At 41.4% G+C, this 13,855-nt stretch overlaps 1 protein-coding gene and 1 long non-coding RNA gene across 11 annotated transcripts in view; one reads left to right on the top strand and one right to left on the bottom strand.

Annotated features, from left to right (window-relative positions):
- The window catches only part of LOC127002141 (kinesin-like protein unc-104), a 130,376-nt gene extending 120,668 nt beyond the window's left edge, over window positions 1-9,708 (top strand). For 9 of the 10 annotated variants that reach the window (XM_050867749.1, XM_050867751.1, XM_050867752.1 and 6 more), the window contains 6 exons: window positions 1,078-1,224; window positions 2,712-2,830; window positions 3,452-3,707; window positions 4,150-4,286; window positions 4,473-4,574; window positions 5,001-9,708. In XM_050867749.1, the coding sequence (XP_050723706.1) occupies window positions 1,078-1,224; window positions 2,712-2,830; window positions 3,452-3,707; window positions 4,150-4,286; window positions 4,473-4,574; window positions 5,001-5,076 (837 nt within the window). In that variant the 3' untranslated portion in view covers window positions 5,077-9,708. The remainder of the gene's footprint in view (window positions 1-1,077; window positions 1,225-2,711; window positions 2,831-3,451; window positions 3,708-4,149; window positions 4,287-4,472; window positions 4,575-5,000) is intronic. The other variant, XM_050867750.1, reaches the window with a different exon arrangement.
- On the bottom strand, window positions 5,505-10,806 carry LOC127002143 (uncharacterized). Its single transcript, XR_007755792.1, has 2 exons — window positions 6,124-10,806; window positions 5,505-6,072 (listed from the first exon to the last, which is right to left on the bottom strand). It is a non-coding gene; the product is annotated as an uncharacterized LOC127002143 (long non-coding RNA).
- Window positions 10,807-13,855: the final 3,049 nt, after the last annotated feature.

Raw genomic sequence — 13,855 nt, forward strand, 5'->3', positions numbered from 1 at the left:
GCCTTACCATAATCCATGACCTCCTGCCTGATGCTTTTAAATTTCTCTTGCACACGTTCTTGTACTTACGGCAAAATGTCACGCCTTTGTCTCTATCCTCTCCCTGCCATTTTTATGATAAGTTAAGTGTGTCATATTATGGTTTTCGATGCTGTTTCAAATATTTCCATGGCATGTGAACTTTTCCCGCTGCTTAGTTGAAAGGTCACTGCTTTGAATTGCTACATGTGTCTATATATTATTTTTCTGCGTGTCTCCTGCAGTCTGTCACTTGAGTCAACTCCAGGCACTCAGACACTCTATTTTAGCTTTATTTTTATCTCTGGCTTGTCTTTAACTACACATTCCTACACTGTCTCTCACACACACACACACACACACACACACACACACACACTAATAACATCGATGATACGTCCAAGACTGGAATATGCAGCATTAGTGTGGTCACCTCGACTGAAGAAAGAAATTAGAAAGTTGGAAAGAATACAAAGAGCAGCGACCAAACTACCGGAAACTTTGAGAGAGCATACTTATGAAGAAAGAATGGAGAAATTGGGACTAACAACACTGGAAAGAAGAAGGGAGAGAGGGGACCTAATAGCATTATACAGGATACAAGAGGGATTGGAGAAATTGGACATGGAAGACCTAGTGGAACGCGACAGAAGTGTGACAAGAGGCAATGGTTAGAAATTGAAGAAAAGTGACTGTAGGAGAGACATCAAGAAATACAGTTTTCCATACAGAAGCATAACAGCATGGAACGGACTTGACGAGGAGACTGTGTGTGCAAAAACGATCCATGAATTTAAAGCCAAACTGGATAATAATAAGCGTTATGGAGACGGGACACCACGAGCCTAGCACAGCTCTTTTCCTGTATTTCACAACTCCGTAAACACAACTCGGCAACTAGGTAAATACACACACACACACACACACACACACACACACCACAGCTTCCCCCACCCACCACCACCACCGCCACAACACTCATTATCACCCAGCATGCGTAACTTCTTTTCTTCCTTCCTTCTCCAGCCCCTTATCAACCACCATCATCCTTTCACGCAGGAGGTGGCCAACCAAGCCGCCAAAGCTGGGTGTGACGCCCGCGCTGCCCTCACCCGCTACTCCTCCCGTGACGGCCCCCAGACAGACTCCGACACCATGAGCGACGCCGAGAGGGAAACGGCACAGAAGTTCGCACGGCTCATGCAGGTATAGACCGCGACACGCATTCAACCTCTCTTTATATAAATTAATCATTGTAGCAGGTACGGAGCGAGACGAACCTTCAGCATCTTTTTGTATAGATTAATCTGTACGTAATCAGGTTTTTGTGGTCGATTTTCACTTATCTCCCAACTAACTGTTTATCTAAAGCATCATTTTTTTCAGTCTTTTCTAACTTTTTCTATCCAGAGTAGGTTAACCATCGTAATTAGGTTGTTATGGTTGTTTTTTACTCCTCTCCCAACTAACTATTTATCTAAAGCATCAATTTCTTCAGTCTTCGCTATTTTTTTCTGTCCTGAGTAGCGATGGTCATGTCTCATCAATTTCAACCTCATTTTACGTAGGTTAACCAGTAAGTAATCAGGTTTTTATAGTTGATTTTTTCTTATCTCCCAACTAACTATTTACTTAAAGCATCAATTTCTTCAGTCTTCTCTAACTTTTTCTGTCCTGAGTAGCGGTGGTCATGTATCTCACCAATTCCAACCTCATTTTACGTAGGTTAACCAGTAAGTAATCAGGTTTTTATAGTTGATTTTTTCTTATCTCCCAACTAACTATTTACTTAAAGCATCAATTTCTTCAGTCTTCTCTAACTTTTTCTGTCCTGAGTAGCGGTGGTCATGTATCTCACCAATTCCAACCTCATTTGGTTAACCAGTAAGTAATCAGGTTTTTATAGTTGATTTTCTTATCTCCCAAACTAACTATTTGCTTAAAGCATCAATTTCTTCAGTCTTCTCTTTTTCTGTCCTAACTATTTATCTAAAGCATCAGTTTCTTCAGTCTTTTCTATTTTTTTCTGTCCTGAGTTCAATTTCAACCTCATTTAATCAGGTTGTTATGGTTGATTTTCACTTATCTTACAACTAACTATTTATCTAAAGCATCAATTTCTTCAGTCTTCTCTATTTTTTTCTGTCCTGAGTAGCGGTGGTCATGTATCTCACCAATTTCAACCTCATTTTACGTAGGCTAATCATCGTAATCAGGTTTTATGGTTGATTTTTACTCCTCTCCCAACTAACTATTTACTCAAGGCATCAATTTCTTCAGTCTTCTCTATTTTTTTCTGTCCTGAGTAGCGATGGTCATTTGTCTCACTAATTTCAACCTCATTTTACGTAGGCTAACCATCGTAATCAGGTTGTTATTGTTGATTTTTTCTTATCTCCCAACTAACTATTTATCTAAAGCATCAGTTTCTTCAGTCTTTAACTTTTTCTGCCCAGAGTAGCGATGGTCATTTATCTCACTAATTTCAACCTCATTTTACGTAGGCTAACTATCGTAATCAGGTTTTATAATTGATTTTTACTTCTCTGCCAGCTAACTATCTATCCAATCCACTACATCAACTTTTTCTCTCCTTTCTAACTTTTCCGTCCATATATCTCACTGACTTTCTCATTTTACGAAGGTCAGTCATTGTAATAATTTTGGGGGGGTTGATTTTTTCTTTGTCTCAGCAGGGTCGGTCCGCCCAGGCCCTTGCCAAGCAGGAGACACCAGCCCAGACCCCCAATGACGACCAGGACGCCCTCACCACCTCAGTAACCTCCTCTTGTTCTTCCAACGCCTCGGCCGAGTGAGTGACAGCGGCTGCGAGTTGTCATGTTATTTATTGTTCTGTATATTTTTCATCCCCTCCTCCTCTTCTTCTTTTATCATGTCTTTTATTTTCTATGTTTTTTTGCCCATTCATTTTATTCTTCCTTGTCATGTTATATATTGTCCTTTAAATTTTTTCTTCCCCTCCTCTTCTTCTTCTATCATGTCTTTTATTTTATATGTTTTTTTGTCCCTCGTCCCTTCTTCTTTTTATTCTTCCTTGTCGTGTTATTTATTGTTCTTTATATTTTTCTTCCCCTCCTCCTCTTCTATCATGTTTTAATCTATTGTTTTTTTGTCCCGCGATCCTTCTTCTTTTTATTCTTCCTTGTCGTGTTATTTATTGTTCTTTATATTTTTCTTCCCCTCCTCCTCTTCAATCATGTTTTAATCTCTATTGTTTTTTTGTCCCGCGATCCTTCTTCGTTTTATTTTTCCTTCCGTCACTGTCTCATTTTTCTCACCCATTTCCCCTCCGTTCTCTTCCTCCTTATTTCCTATTGTTTTTTGTCCCTCAACCCTTCTTTTTAGTCTTTCTACTGTCACTATCTCATATTTTTCTCATCCATTTCCCCTCCGTTCTCTTCCTCCACCCCAGACTTTCATCCCCCGAGAGGCCCCGCGCCCCCGTGCCGGAGCTTCACATCGCCCTGGGTGGCAGCGCTGTGGTTAGCCACGACTCTCCGCCGACCAGCCCCGGCGACTCACAGGACTCCTCGCCCCTCGTGGAATGCCGCTCCATGCCTCTCTACGTGCCGGAGGTGGAGGAAATCCGCATCTCCCCGGTGGTTAGCAGAAAGGGCTACCTCAACGTGCTGGACGACCGCACCAACACGTGGATCAAGAGATGGGTGGTGAGTACTCGTCATTGCATTTTTTTTTTTTTTTTTTTTTTTTTTTTTTTTCCCACTTTTTGTTGCCCTTGAGCCGTCTCCTTTGCTGTAAAAAAAATAATAATAATAAATAGACTTTTTTGTTTTGTTTTTTGCGCTTGAACTGCTTTCGCTACTTTAAAAAATGATTAGAAAAACATGAAACACTGTCTTGAAGTCTCACATCCACACCGAATACCCAACACCCACACTCTTGTTTATATATAATTTTTACATTCTGGGGTTTTTTTCTTCACTATTTTATGCTCATCTGTGAGGTAAAATATGTGAAATACTCCTCTTAACCTTCATGTCTTTAATATACATCACCCACATTCCTTACTCCACTAATGTATTTATTATTTTGTTTATTTATTTATTTTATGCATGTGATTATCACCCCTCACCTTCATTCCCTTCCCAGGTTGTCCGTCGCCCATATGTGTTCATTTTCCGCGATGAGAGGGACCCAGTGGAGCGCGGCCTCATTAACCTGGCCACCGCGCAGATCGAGTATTCGGAGGACCAGCAGGCAATGGTCCGCGTCAGGAATTCCTTCAGGTACGTCTGGGGTCAAGGGAGAAGGAATTATTATTGTGTATGACCGGAATTTATAAGAACTAGAAGATTTACCAAGTTTTGTTCATGGTCATGTTTAAGAAGTTTCCCTTGCAAGTCAGTTCTTCCTTACATCCATTCATCTGGTGTTTCTCCTTCACCATAACCCAGACTTGTTTCCTTCTGCAGTGTGGTCACCAAACAGAGGGGCTTCCTGCTGCAGACTCTGGGCGACAAGGAGGTGCATGACTGGCTCTATGCCATCAACCCACTCCTGGCTGGGCAGATCAGGTGGGTGCACACACACACACACACACACACACACACACACACACACACACACACACACAGCCTGGTAGCTCAGGGGTAGAGCGTCTAGCGTACAACCAGAAGGACTGGGGTTCAATTCCCCGGCCGGGTGAAGATAAGTTGGGTTTATCTTCTTTCACGTGCAGCCCCTGTTGTTCACCTAGCAGTGAGTAGGTACAAGACGTCAGGCAAGGAGTTGTGACCTCATTGTCGCGATGTGTTGTGTGTGAGTGGCCTCAGCCCTACCCAAAGATCGGTACTACGAGCTCTGTGCTCTTCCGTAGGGTAACGGCTGCCTGTCTTTAAAGAGACCCGCAGCAGACCAAGAGGTGAAGACACACGCCTGGAATAACCATAAAAAGGAAATAGTTCAAGCCAAAATACTAACAATCACACCCGCCTCCGCAGATCAAAGTTGGGCCGCCGCAGCCGCCACACGTCGGGCGGCAGCCACCCCAGCACCCTCTCCGTGCCCGCCAAGTGAGGTGGCAGCCCTCCGCCACCACCACCACCCCACCCTCGGCCTCCTTTCGGCACCCCAACACCCGCGGCACCATAGCAGAAGCCCCGGGCCGTGATGCCACTCACCGCCACCACCACGACACCACTCCTGACCCTCTTCTCAAGCCAGAACGGAAGTGGGGAGTGGCTGATGATGCTGATGATGTAACTAACAGTACTACCACATCTTAGTGTTTCATGTATGTGTCAACCAAACAATACATAATACTACTGCTACTACTACTACTCCTACTACTACTACTACTACAGTAAAGGTAACACGTATTACAGAAGCTAATTATGTACGTAGTCATGTGCAAGAGGCCAGGACGACCTTACCTGTGGAGAATTTAAGGTCATTCAAGATTTCAGTAGGGGGAACATTCCTGCTCCTCCTCCTACTCCTCCTCCTTCCTCCTTCCTCCTCCTCCACCTCCTCCTTCAAGGTCACAATGTGGTTTTTCATCTTCAGGAGACTTGATAAGTGTGGCTGGTAAGAATAGTGACCAGGCTTGAGACGCTCCTTAGTTAGCCTGTCTGGCCTGACCATCACCATATATATACTACCTATATTTTTTTCTGCCAACCCTCCCCTTAATAAAAGCATGTAATAGCAGAGTACAGTACACTTGTCATACTTACTTTAGTGTCTGAGAGAAAGAGAGAGAGATAGGATGCCTCATTCTTCACAAAGGATGGAATCTTCTTAGTTTTGAAGGATATTCCAGAAACGGTTGCATGATGACTGTTTGTCCTCTAGCCCCTTAAGATGACAATACACTACAGTACTACTCCAGACTGAGCTTTAGAGAGTCACTGCAGATCCCATACTCATCACCCCCATCCCCTTCTTCATAACATAACTGACCCTGTAAAGCATAACCTAACCTAACTTAACCTGTAAATCCATTCTCAGTAACCTAACCTAACTTAATCCATTCCCTGTAACCTAACCTAACTTAACCTATGAACCCGTAACCTAACCTAACTTAACTTAACCCATGAACCTTGTAAATCTATTCTCTGTAACCTAACCTAACTTAACCCATGAACCTTGTAAATCCATTCCCTGTAACCTAATTTAACCTGAACCTAACCTAACCTAACTTAACCCATGACTCTGTACATCCATTCCATAGTCCCTGTAACCTAACCTAACTTATCCTATGAACCTTGTAAGTCCATTCCACGTCACCCAACCCACCCGAACCTCTCCTAACTTATGGCCCTGTAAAGACATTCCACGTAAACTAACCTAACCAAAACTTAACTTATGAGCCCGTAAATCCAGTTCACCTCCTTGCAAAGCCCCACATGCCTCACCCCTTCCCTTATTCATTCCGGCTATGTGACTTGTTCCCCTCCTCCTCCTCTTCCCCGTTTGCTACCTCCTCCTCCTCCTCCTCACCCATTCCCCTTTCTGGCTACGTGTCCTGTTTCCTTCCTCCTCCTCCTCCTCCTCCTCCGTACAGCTGTTCAGTAAGCAATGACAAATAATAGTTTCTAAATCATTTTTGTCCTCTCTACGCACTTGTTGGCTGTTGTTGATGTTCATTTGGGCCCATAACCAGTGTCACTTAGTGCTAATGTGATCTTTGACGACTTGGTGATTATTGCTATTATTATTATTATTATTATTGTTATCATTATTATTATTGGTGAATTGGCACCGTATTATATTGGTGAGACACATACACACTCACACACACGGAGACAGGACCACACGAGCATAAGCCCAGGCCCTATAAAACTACAACTAGGTAAATACAATTAGGTAAATACATGGACATTTATTGCTCACTGAAGGAACAGAATCTCGGCTTACGTGTATAGAATTATTTTATATGTACATTTTATTTTCGTATGTATTTGTTTACCAGATTTTAGATACCAATCTTGCTTCCTTGTGTCTTGATATAACTTCCCCTCCTCTTTTCCTATCTCCTTATGCCGTTTCCCGTCTGTAAACCTAGTCAAGAGTTGTGGCATATCATTGTTTAAAAAGGGATGAAAACGATATATTAGCGCGAAGAACACCCACGGAACAGTTCTTTTAAGGTGTCTCTCCCTCCGCTCCCTCTCTCCCTTCCTCAATCACTCACTCAGGATAACACTAGTGAATTTAGGAAGTATTATTACTTGTATTTTTGCTTTTTTTATGTCTTCTTTCGACTGTACTTGCCAGTTTGCTTGTTTGCGTTTTGTTTCGTTGAAGGTGAGGAGAGGGAGATGGGCAGGGCATGGATAAGGAGGGAGAGGTGAGGTAGATTTGGGGGTATGTGAGTGTGACGTTAGGTACACACACACACGCACACACACACACATTCGCAAACTTTCGGATTTTACGTGGAAGAAAAAGCTTATTCCAGTGGTGAATTTGTGGAGTCAGTCACGGCATTGGTAGGTAGGTACTTAGGTAAGGAAATGATATACAGGTGACCCACACTTCGGCAAATTCACACACACAGAGTCACACACACACACACACCTACACTCTCTTGTTCGTTCATTGTAAATCGCATTATTATTATCATTATTATTACTATTTATTATTATTATTATTACGAGAGAGCACCAGCATTCGTTCTGCCTGAGAGGTAGACTTGTGTAAATTGAATCGTTCTGAGTTGTGATATATATAAATAAAAAAAGTACTATAAATATATAATAAGTAAGGCTATATATATACATGTATGAATAGGAGGCACACACGTCAGGAGAGTTGAAGGTTTATAACAATGCAAAAGATGGCAGGCCTGTTTTTGTCCCCTTTTTTCATGTGTGAGTGTGAGCAAGGGGCGGCTTTAAACAGTAAGGTTATACGCTTTAGATTTTTCCCCGTAGCGACCTAGCGAGGAACATTCCACAGCCCCCGACCCTCTTCAGCATACGTACGAAGATAATCAAAGGAACTGCCGCTACGTAAACAAGGTCCAACACTCACACACGACGACACGAACAAAGAAACCAGTGAATTAGCGCACACCAGTTTAGGAGACCCGAAGGAAACACGATGAATGAGTTGAATAGGATGAATAATAAAGTGATACATGTAAAGACGAGACTCAGACTCCTCACGGCTAGATTCACACAAGGTGCTGACAACCAAGCGAAACCAACCAACGTAGATCAACCGAAACCAGCTGACAGACAGATTGGCGTGAAATGCACCACCACCAACACGGCTGCCACCACCACCACCACCACCACCACTACCACCGCTGCAATATCTGGGCCACACACACCCACACTTACACGGATCAGCGCGCCTGCACAAAAAATGAGCTTTATGGTGAGACACGGAAGCCTGGCAGCTCTTTTTTTCTTCCCTCGCTACGCCAGTTCAGGGCAGCGAAAGGTGTTGGTCGTGTGATCTGGCCCTGGGACCCTAAACTTACCTGTTCTTGATCCTGTTTTTCCTCTTCCTTCTCCTCCTCATCCTCTCTCATTTCCCTGTCTTCTTTTTCCTTCTCGTCCTTTTCCTCTCATATTTTATCTTCCTTTCCCTGTTCTCTTTTTCTCTTACTCCTTAACCCATCTCTGTGCAACCCTTCTTTTATCCTTCATGTTCCTTTCTCTCTCTCTTCTCCCTTCTCCCATTCCCTCCCATTACTCCTTTCCCTTCCTTCCCCCACCCTGTTTATCCTCCCTGTTATTTCCTCCTCTTCTCTTTCTTCCTCTTCCCTCTATCTTCTCCCATCCCTACTCAATCCCTCCTCTCCCCACCCTCACCCCCTCACCCTCCCAGGCCACTTGCTCTCCCATAGGTCTGTCAGTGCTAGTGTTTTGCCCCTGTGATGTACCCTCGGGAAGGATCAACTCTTGCCTTGCTGTGTGAGACCTAAAGTTAGCGAAGGATCAATCAGCTCTTGCCTTGCTAAGCGGGACGAAGCTAGCTAGCCTGTGAGACCCCTCTATATCCCCCTTGAGACATGTCATTTTCAGCCTTAAAAGGGCTTTCAGTAAGGAGGCATTCACTTGGTCAGACAGAGTATTAGACTTACTGGATGAAGATATTTTTTTGGTTTGAATACTATACTTAACTCGAGTCTGCTGACGACTATTATTATTGTGTATATCATGTGATGTACCACTTCTTCATTTACTTCCTCCCCCCCCTTCTCCTCCCCTTGTAGAAACTTGTCATAACATAAACGGTAGAGTGAGAGAGCGAGAAAGAGACAGACAGACAGATCATTATCACTATCAGGATGTTATTAACCTGGTGACTAAATGATATGAAACCAAAGATGTTAGTCGGTAAGAATAAGCGTATCTTTATCTAGTCACGAGCATCACCATTACACACCAAGGTAGACGTTTATGTTACCAAGATAATGTATATTGTTTTCGCTGAGTTGCCCGTTTGTTTATCCATATTCAAGAGTTTAAAAATTTTCATCAGATTACAATGATGAAAAAAAGGAGCGATGGAGGATGTCCGCCGCCTCTGGACCTTTACGGTTCTCGATATTATTTTTTTTAAGAAAATTGCAATTTGGATATTAACTAGCTAGTGATATTATGTTATGATAGAGTATATCTCAAACAGTTATTTATGAAACTCACTGTAAAGCTTGATGTTTACAATGATATGGCCAAATGTAATAACTCAGATGGTGTTTCCTTTACCCTCCAGCAGCAACACTTACGCTGGTACTCTTAAACGCTTCTACCCCTCACGTCAACTATTTCTAAAGACCAGAAAAGGAGAACAGTCGGGTTCTTACGAGTGTTTATTTAGGTTCAAGGTACAGAAGAAGGATCAAACTACAACCAAGGACATAAAACTACCCCTGGAAATGCACTAAACTCCCACGAAACCCTTGTCAAATATGTGTACCTGGGCACCGAAATGTTTAAGAATACGACCCCTATTATCCTCTCCTCCCAAAATTGACCTCTCTTTCGGCCACTCCTCTAAACTCCTTTTTATAGCAGCAGTGATTAGTGGGCTTTTTTTTTTTTTATTACTATTATTATTGTTATTATTTTTGTTTTTAGCTGTTTCCTTCGCTGTAAAAAAAAATCCTGGTATCCCATTATGACTTCCTACCCGTAACTGGGAGCCCTCGGTATTCTCAGATGCTTCCACCTTGCACGCCAACTACTTTCAAAGGCCTAAAAGGAGATCAATCGGGTCCTCATGAGGGTTTTCTTCAGGTTCACGGCACAGAAGAAGGGTCAGACTACCACCAGGGTCACCAAACTACCCCTGGAAATGCCCCAAACTCCCATGAAAGCCGTGTTAAATATCTTGTTTTATTCACCTACCAAGAAACAGCGACAGATGCAGGAATGACCACCAAGGCAATGCACTCAAAGAAGACTCTACCTCTCTACCTACCTATTTGAAGACTACCTCTGTCTACCTATCTGAAGACTCTACCTCCCTGTCTACCTATCTGAAGACTACCTCTCTATCTATTTGAAGACTTTACCTCTACCTATTTGAAGACTCTACCTCTCTACCTATTTGAAGACTCTACCTCTCTATCTACCTATTTGAAGACTGTACCTCTATTTATCTATCAATCCATCTATCTATCTATGGGCATCAAACCTTAACCCACAGAGCAAAAGAACAAAGGTAATGGGTATAGTCATTTTAATTTGGAGTTTGAAGCTTTGATTTTGAGTTTTGTGCTGTATTTCTTTCCTCCGTCATCTTTTTATATATGATTCTTAGAAAAAATCTGTCATCCATTCTGTATTTCCCCCTCAACTATATCTTCTTGTTGCTCTTTGTCCACAGCACTTCAAGACTGTAAACAAGAGTCACCTTTGCTCTTCTGCTTTCTTTTGTTTCTCTATTATCATCTTATTACTCATCATCATCTTAAAAACTGCCGTCTATTGCGTCTTTCCCAGTCAATTATCTCTATTTTCTTGCTCTTTGTCCATAACACTTCTATCCTTCCTTCTTTTCATCTATTTTTCATTTTCTCTTTTGCGTTCTTTCCTTCCTCTATCATCTTAAAAATTGCCGTCCTTTGCGTATTTCCCTGTCAATTATCTCTTTCTTTTCGCTCTTTGTCCATAGCACTTCTTGCCTTCCTTCTTTTCATCTATTTTCCTTTTCTCTTATGCGTTCTTTCCTTCCTCTGTCATCTTAAAAATTGCCGTCCATTGCGTATTTCCCTGTCAATTATCTCTATTTTCTTGCTCTTTGTCCATAACACTTCTATCCTTCCTTCTTTTCATCTATTTTCCTTTTCTCTTTTGCTTTCTTTCCTTCCTCTATCATCTTAAAAATTGCCGTCCATTGCGTATTTCCCTGTCAATTATCTCTATTTTCTTGCTCTTTGTCCATAACACTTCTATCCTTCCTTCTTTTCATCTATTTTCATTTTCTCTTATGCGTTCTTTCCTTCCTCTATCATCTTAAAAATTGCCGTCCATTGCGTCTTTCCCTGTCAATTATCTCTATTTTCTTGCTCCTCTTTTTCCATAACACTTCTATCCTTCCTTCTTTTCATCTATTTTCATTTTCTCTTATGCGTTCTTTCCTTCCTCTATCATCTTAAAACCTACTGTCCATTGCGTATTTCCCCGTCAATTATCTCTATTTTCTTGCTCTTTGTCCATAACACTTCTATCCTTCCTTCTTTTCATCTATTTTCCTTTTCTCTTATGCGTTCTTTCCTTCCTCTATCATCTTAAAACCTGCCGTCTATTGTGTATTTCCCTGTCAATTATCTCTATTTTCTTGCTCTTTGTCCATAACACTTCTATCCTTCCTTCTTTTCATCTATTTTCATTTTCTCTTATGCGTTCTTTCCTTCCTCTATCATCTTAAAACCTGCCGTCTATTGCGTCTTTCCCTGTCAATTATCTCTATTTTCTTGCTCCTCTTTGTCCATAACACTTCTATCCTTCCTTCTTTTCATCCATTTTCATTTTCTCTTATGCGTTCTTTCCTTCCTCTATCATCTTAAAAATTGCCGTCTATTGCGTATTTCCCTCTCAGTTATCTCTATTTTCTTGCTCTTTGTCAATAACACTTCTATCCTTCCTTCTTTTCATCTATTTTCATTTTCTCTTATGCGTTCTTTCCTTCCTCTATCATCTTAAAACCTGCCATCCATTGCGTCTCTCCCATTCAACTATCTCTTATCTTTTTGTTGCTCTTTGTCCATAGCACTTCAAGACTGTAAACAGGAGTCATCCTTGTTCTTTTGCAGTCTTTCTTTCCTCAATCATCATCGTATTACTCACTATCTTCTTAAAAACTGCCGTCCATTGCGTATTTCCCCGTCAATTATCTCTATTTTCTTGCTCTTTGTCCATAGCACTTCAAGACCGTAAACAGGAGTCACCTTTGAGCCTGGTGATAAGGACCTCAACATCGTATAGGGAAGGGCACCAAGTCTCTCTACTAACAAGTGTCTGATAGGCAATGACCTTATCACGCACGAAACTGGATACAACAGGCTTATTTAAGGGGGTGTGAGGTCTATTTGATATGGTAGATGTCTTGTATCTCACTGGGGATTGGTTTTATGGGTATGTTAAGGTGATGTGTCGGAGGTGAGCGCTGAGGTCATGTGTTGCTATGGTGTGTGGGGTGATTTTGGGAATAGGCTATCTGATTGCTTTTTCTTTCTATCTATCTATCTATCTATTGCTTTCTATCTTTCTTCCTTGTTATCTTTTCCTTCTTCCTCTTCATCTGTTTTCCTATTTCTCTTTCCTCTTTCTCCTCTTCTTGTCATCTTTCCTTTCTTCTATTTCTTTGTATTTCTCTTCTTCCTCTTCATTATCTCTCCTTCTATTTCCTTTCTCTTATTTTCTCCCTATTTTTCTTCTTTGTCATCTTTCCTTCATTCTCTTTCTTCTTACTTCTCTTCTTTCTCTTCATTGTCTCTCCTCTTATTTCCCTTTTATTTTCTTCATTTTTAGTTTCCCGTCTTTATTCCTTATCATCTCTCCTTTCTTTTATTCCTTTCTACTCTTCTTCTTATTCCTAATCTCTCCTGTTTTCCTTTCTCTTATTTCCTTCCTTTCTTTCTGTCTTTCCTTCTCTTAATTCCTTTCTTCGTTTTGTTCCTCCTTCTTTTCCTTATTTTCTCTTTTCCTTCCTCTTCTTCCTTAATTGCATCCTTCCTCCTCTTTCCTTCTTATATTGTAGACATCTTCTTTTCCTTCTATTTGCATTGTTTCCTTCTTTTATTTCTCTTTTTCTTCCTTCCTCTCATCCTCCATATGTTCCTTCCTCCTCCTTCGTTCTTATACCGTAGACATATTTTATTCTTTTCCTTCTCTTCCCATTGTTTCCTTCTTTTCCTTCGATCTTTTCTCATTCCTTTCTTTCTCTCTTCTCTTCCTCCTCACACGTTCCATCCTCCTCTTCCGTTCTTATACCAGACACACCTTTCTCTTTTTTTTTTTTTCCTTCTCTTTCCAACGTTTCCTTCTTTTCTCTTTCCTTCCTCTCCTCTTCTTCCTTACATACGTTCCTTCCCACCAGACGAACGATTGGAGGTCAGATAAGGTCACAAGGAAAAGGTACGTAAGTTTGACCCCTGAGATTTACATAGATATACATAGAAACTCAGACCAAAAACTTTTATCTACCATACCAATATCTGGGGTCAATAGGCTTACTCAGAGGGCATTAGACTTTGAACTTTCGATTTATTTCACTTGAGTAAGGTCGAGTATAGGTCACAGTTGTCTTGTTACTAAATTCACCCTCTAATAGGCCTATACAGGGGGCATTATACTTTGAACCTTAAATTTATTGCACTTGAGAATTGTCG

This window comes from Eriocheir sinensis, chromosome 22, assembly GCF_024679095.1.
Source record: "Eriocheir sinensis breed Jianghai 21 chromosome 22, ASM2467909v1, whole genome shotgun sequence".
Taxonomy (NCBI): domain Eukaryota; kingdom Metazoa; phylum Arthropoda; class Malacostraca; order Decapoda; family Varunidae; genus Eriocheir; species Eriocheir sinensis.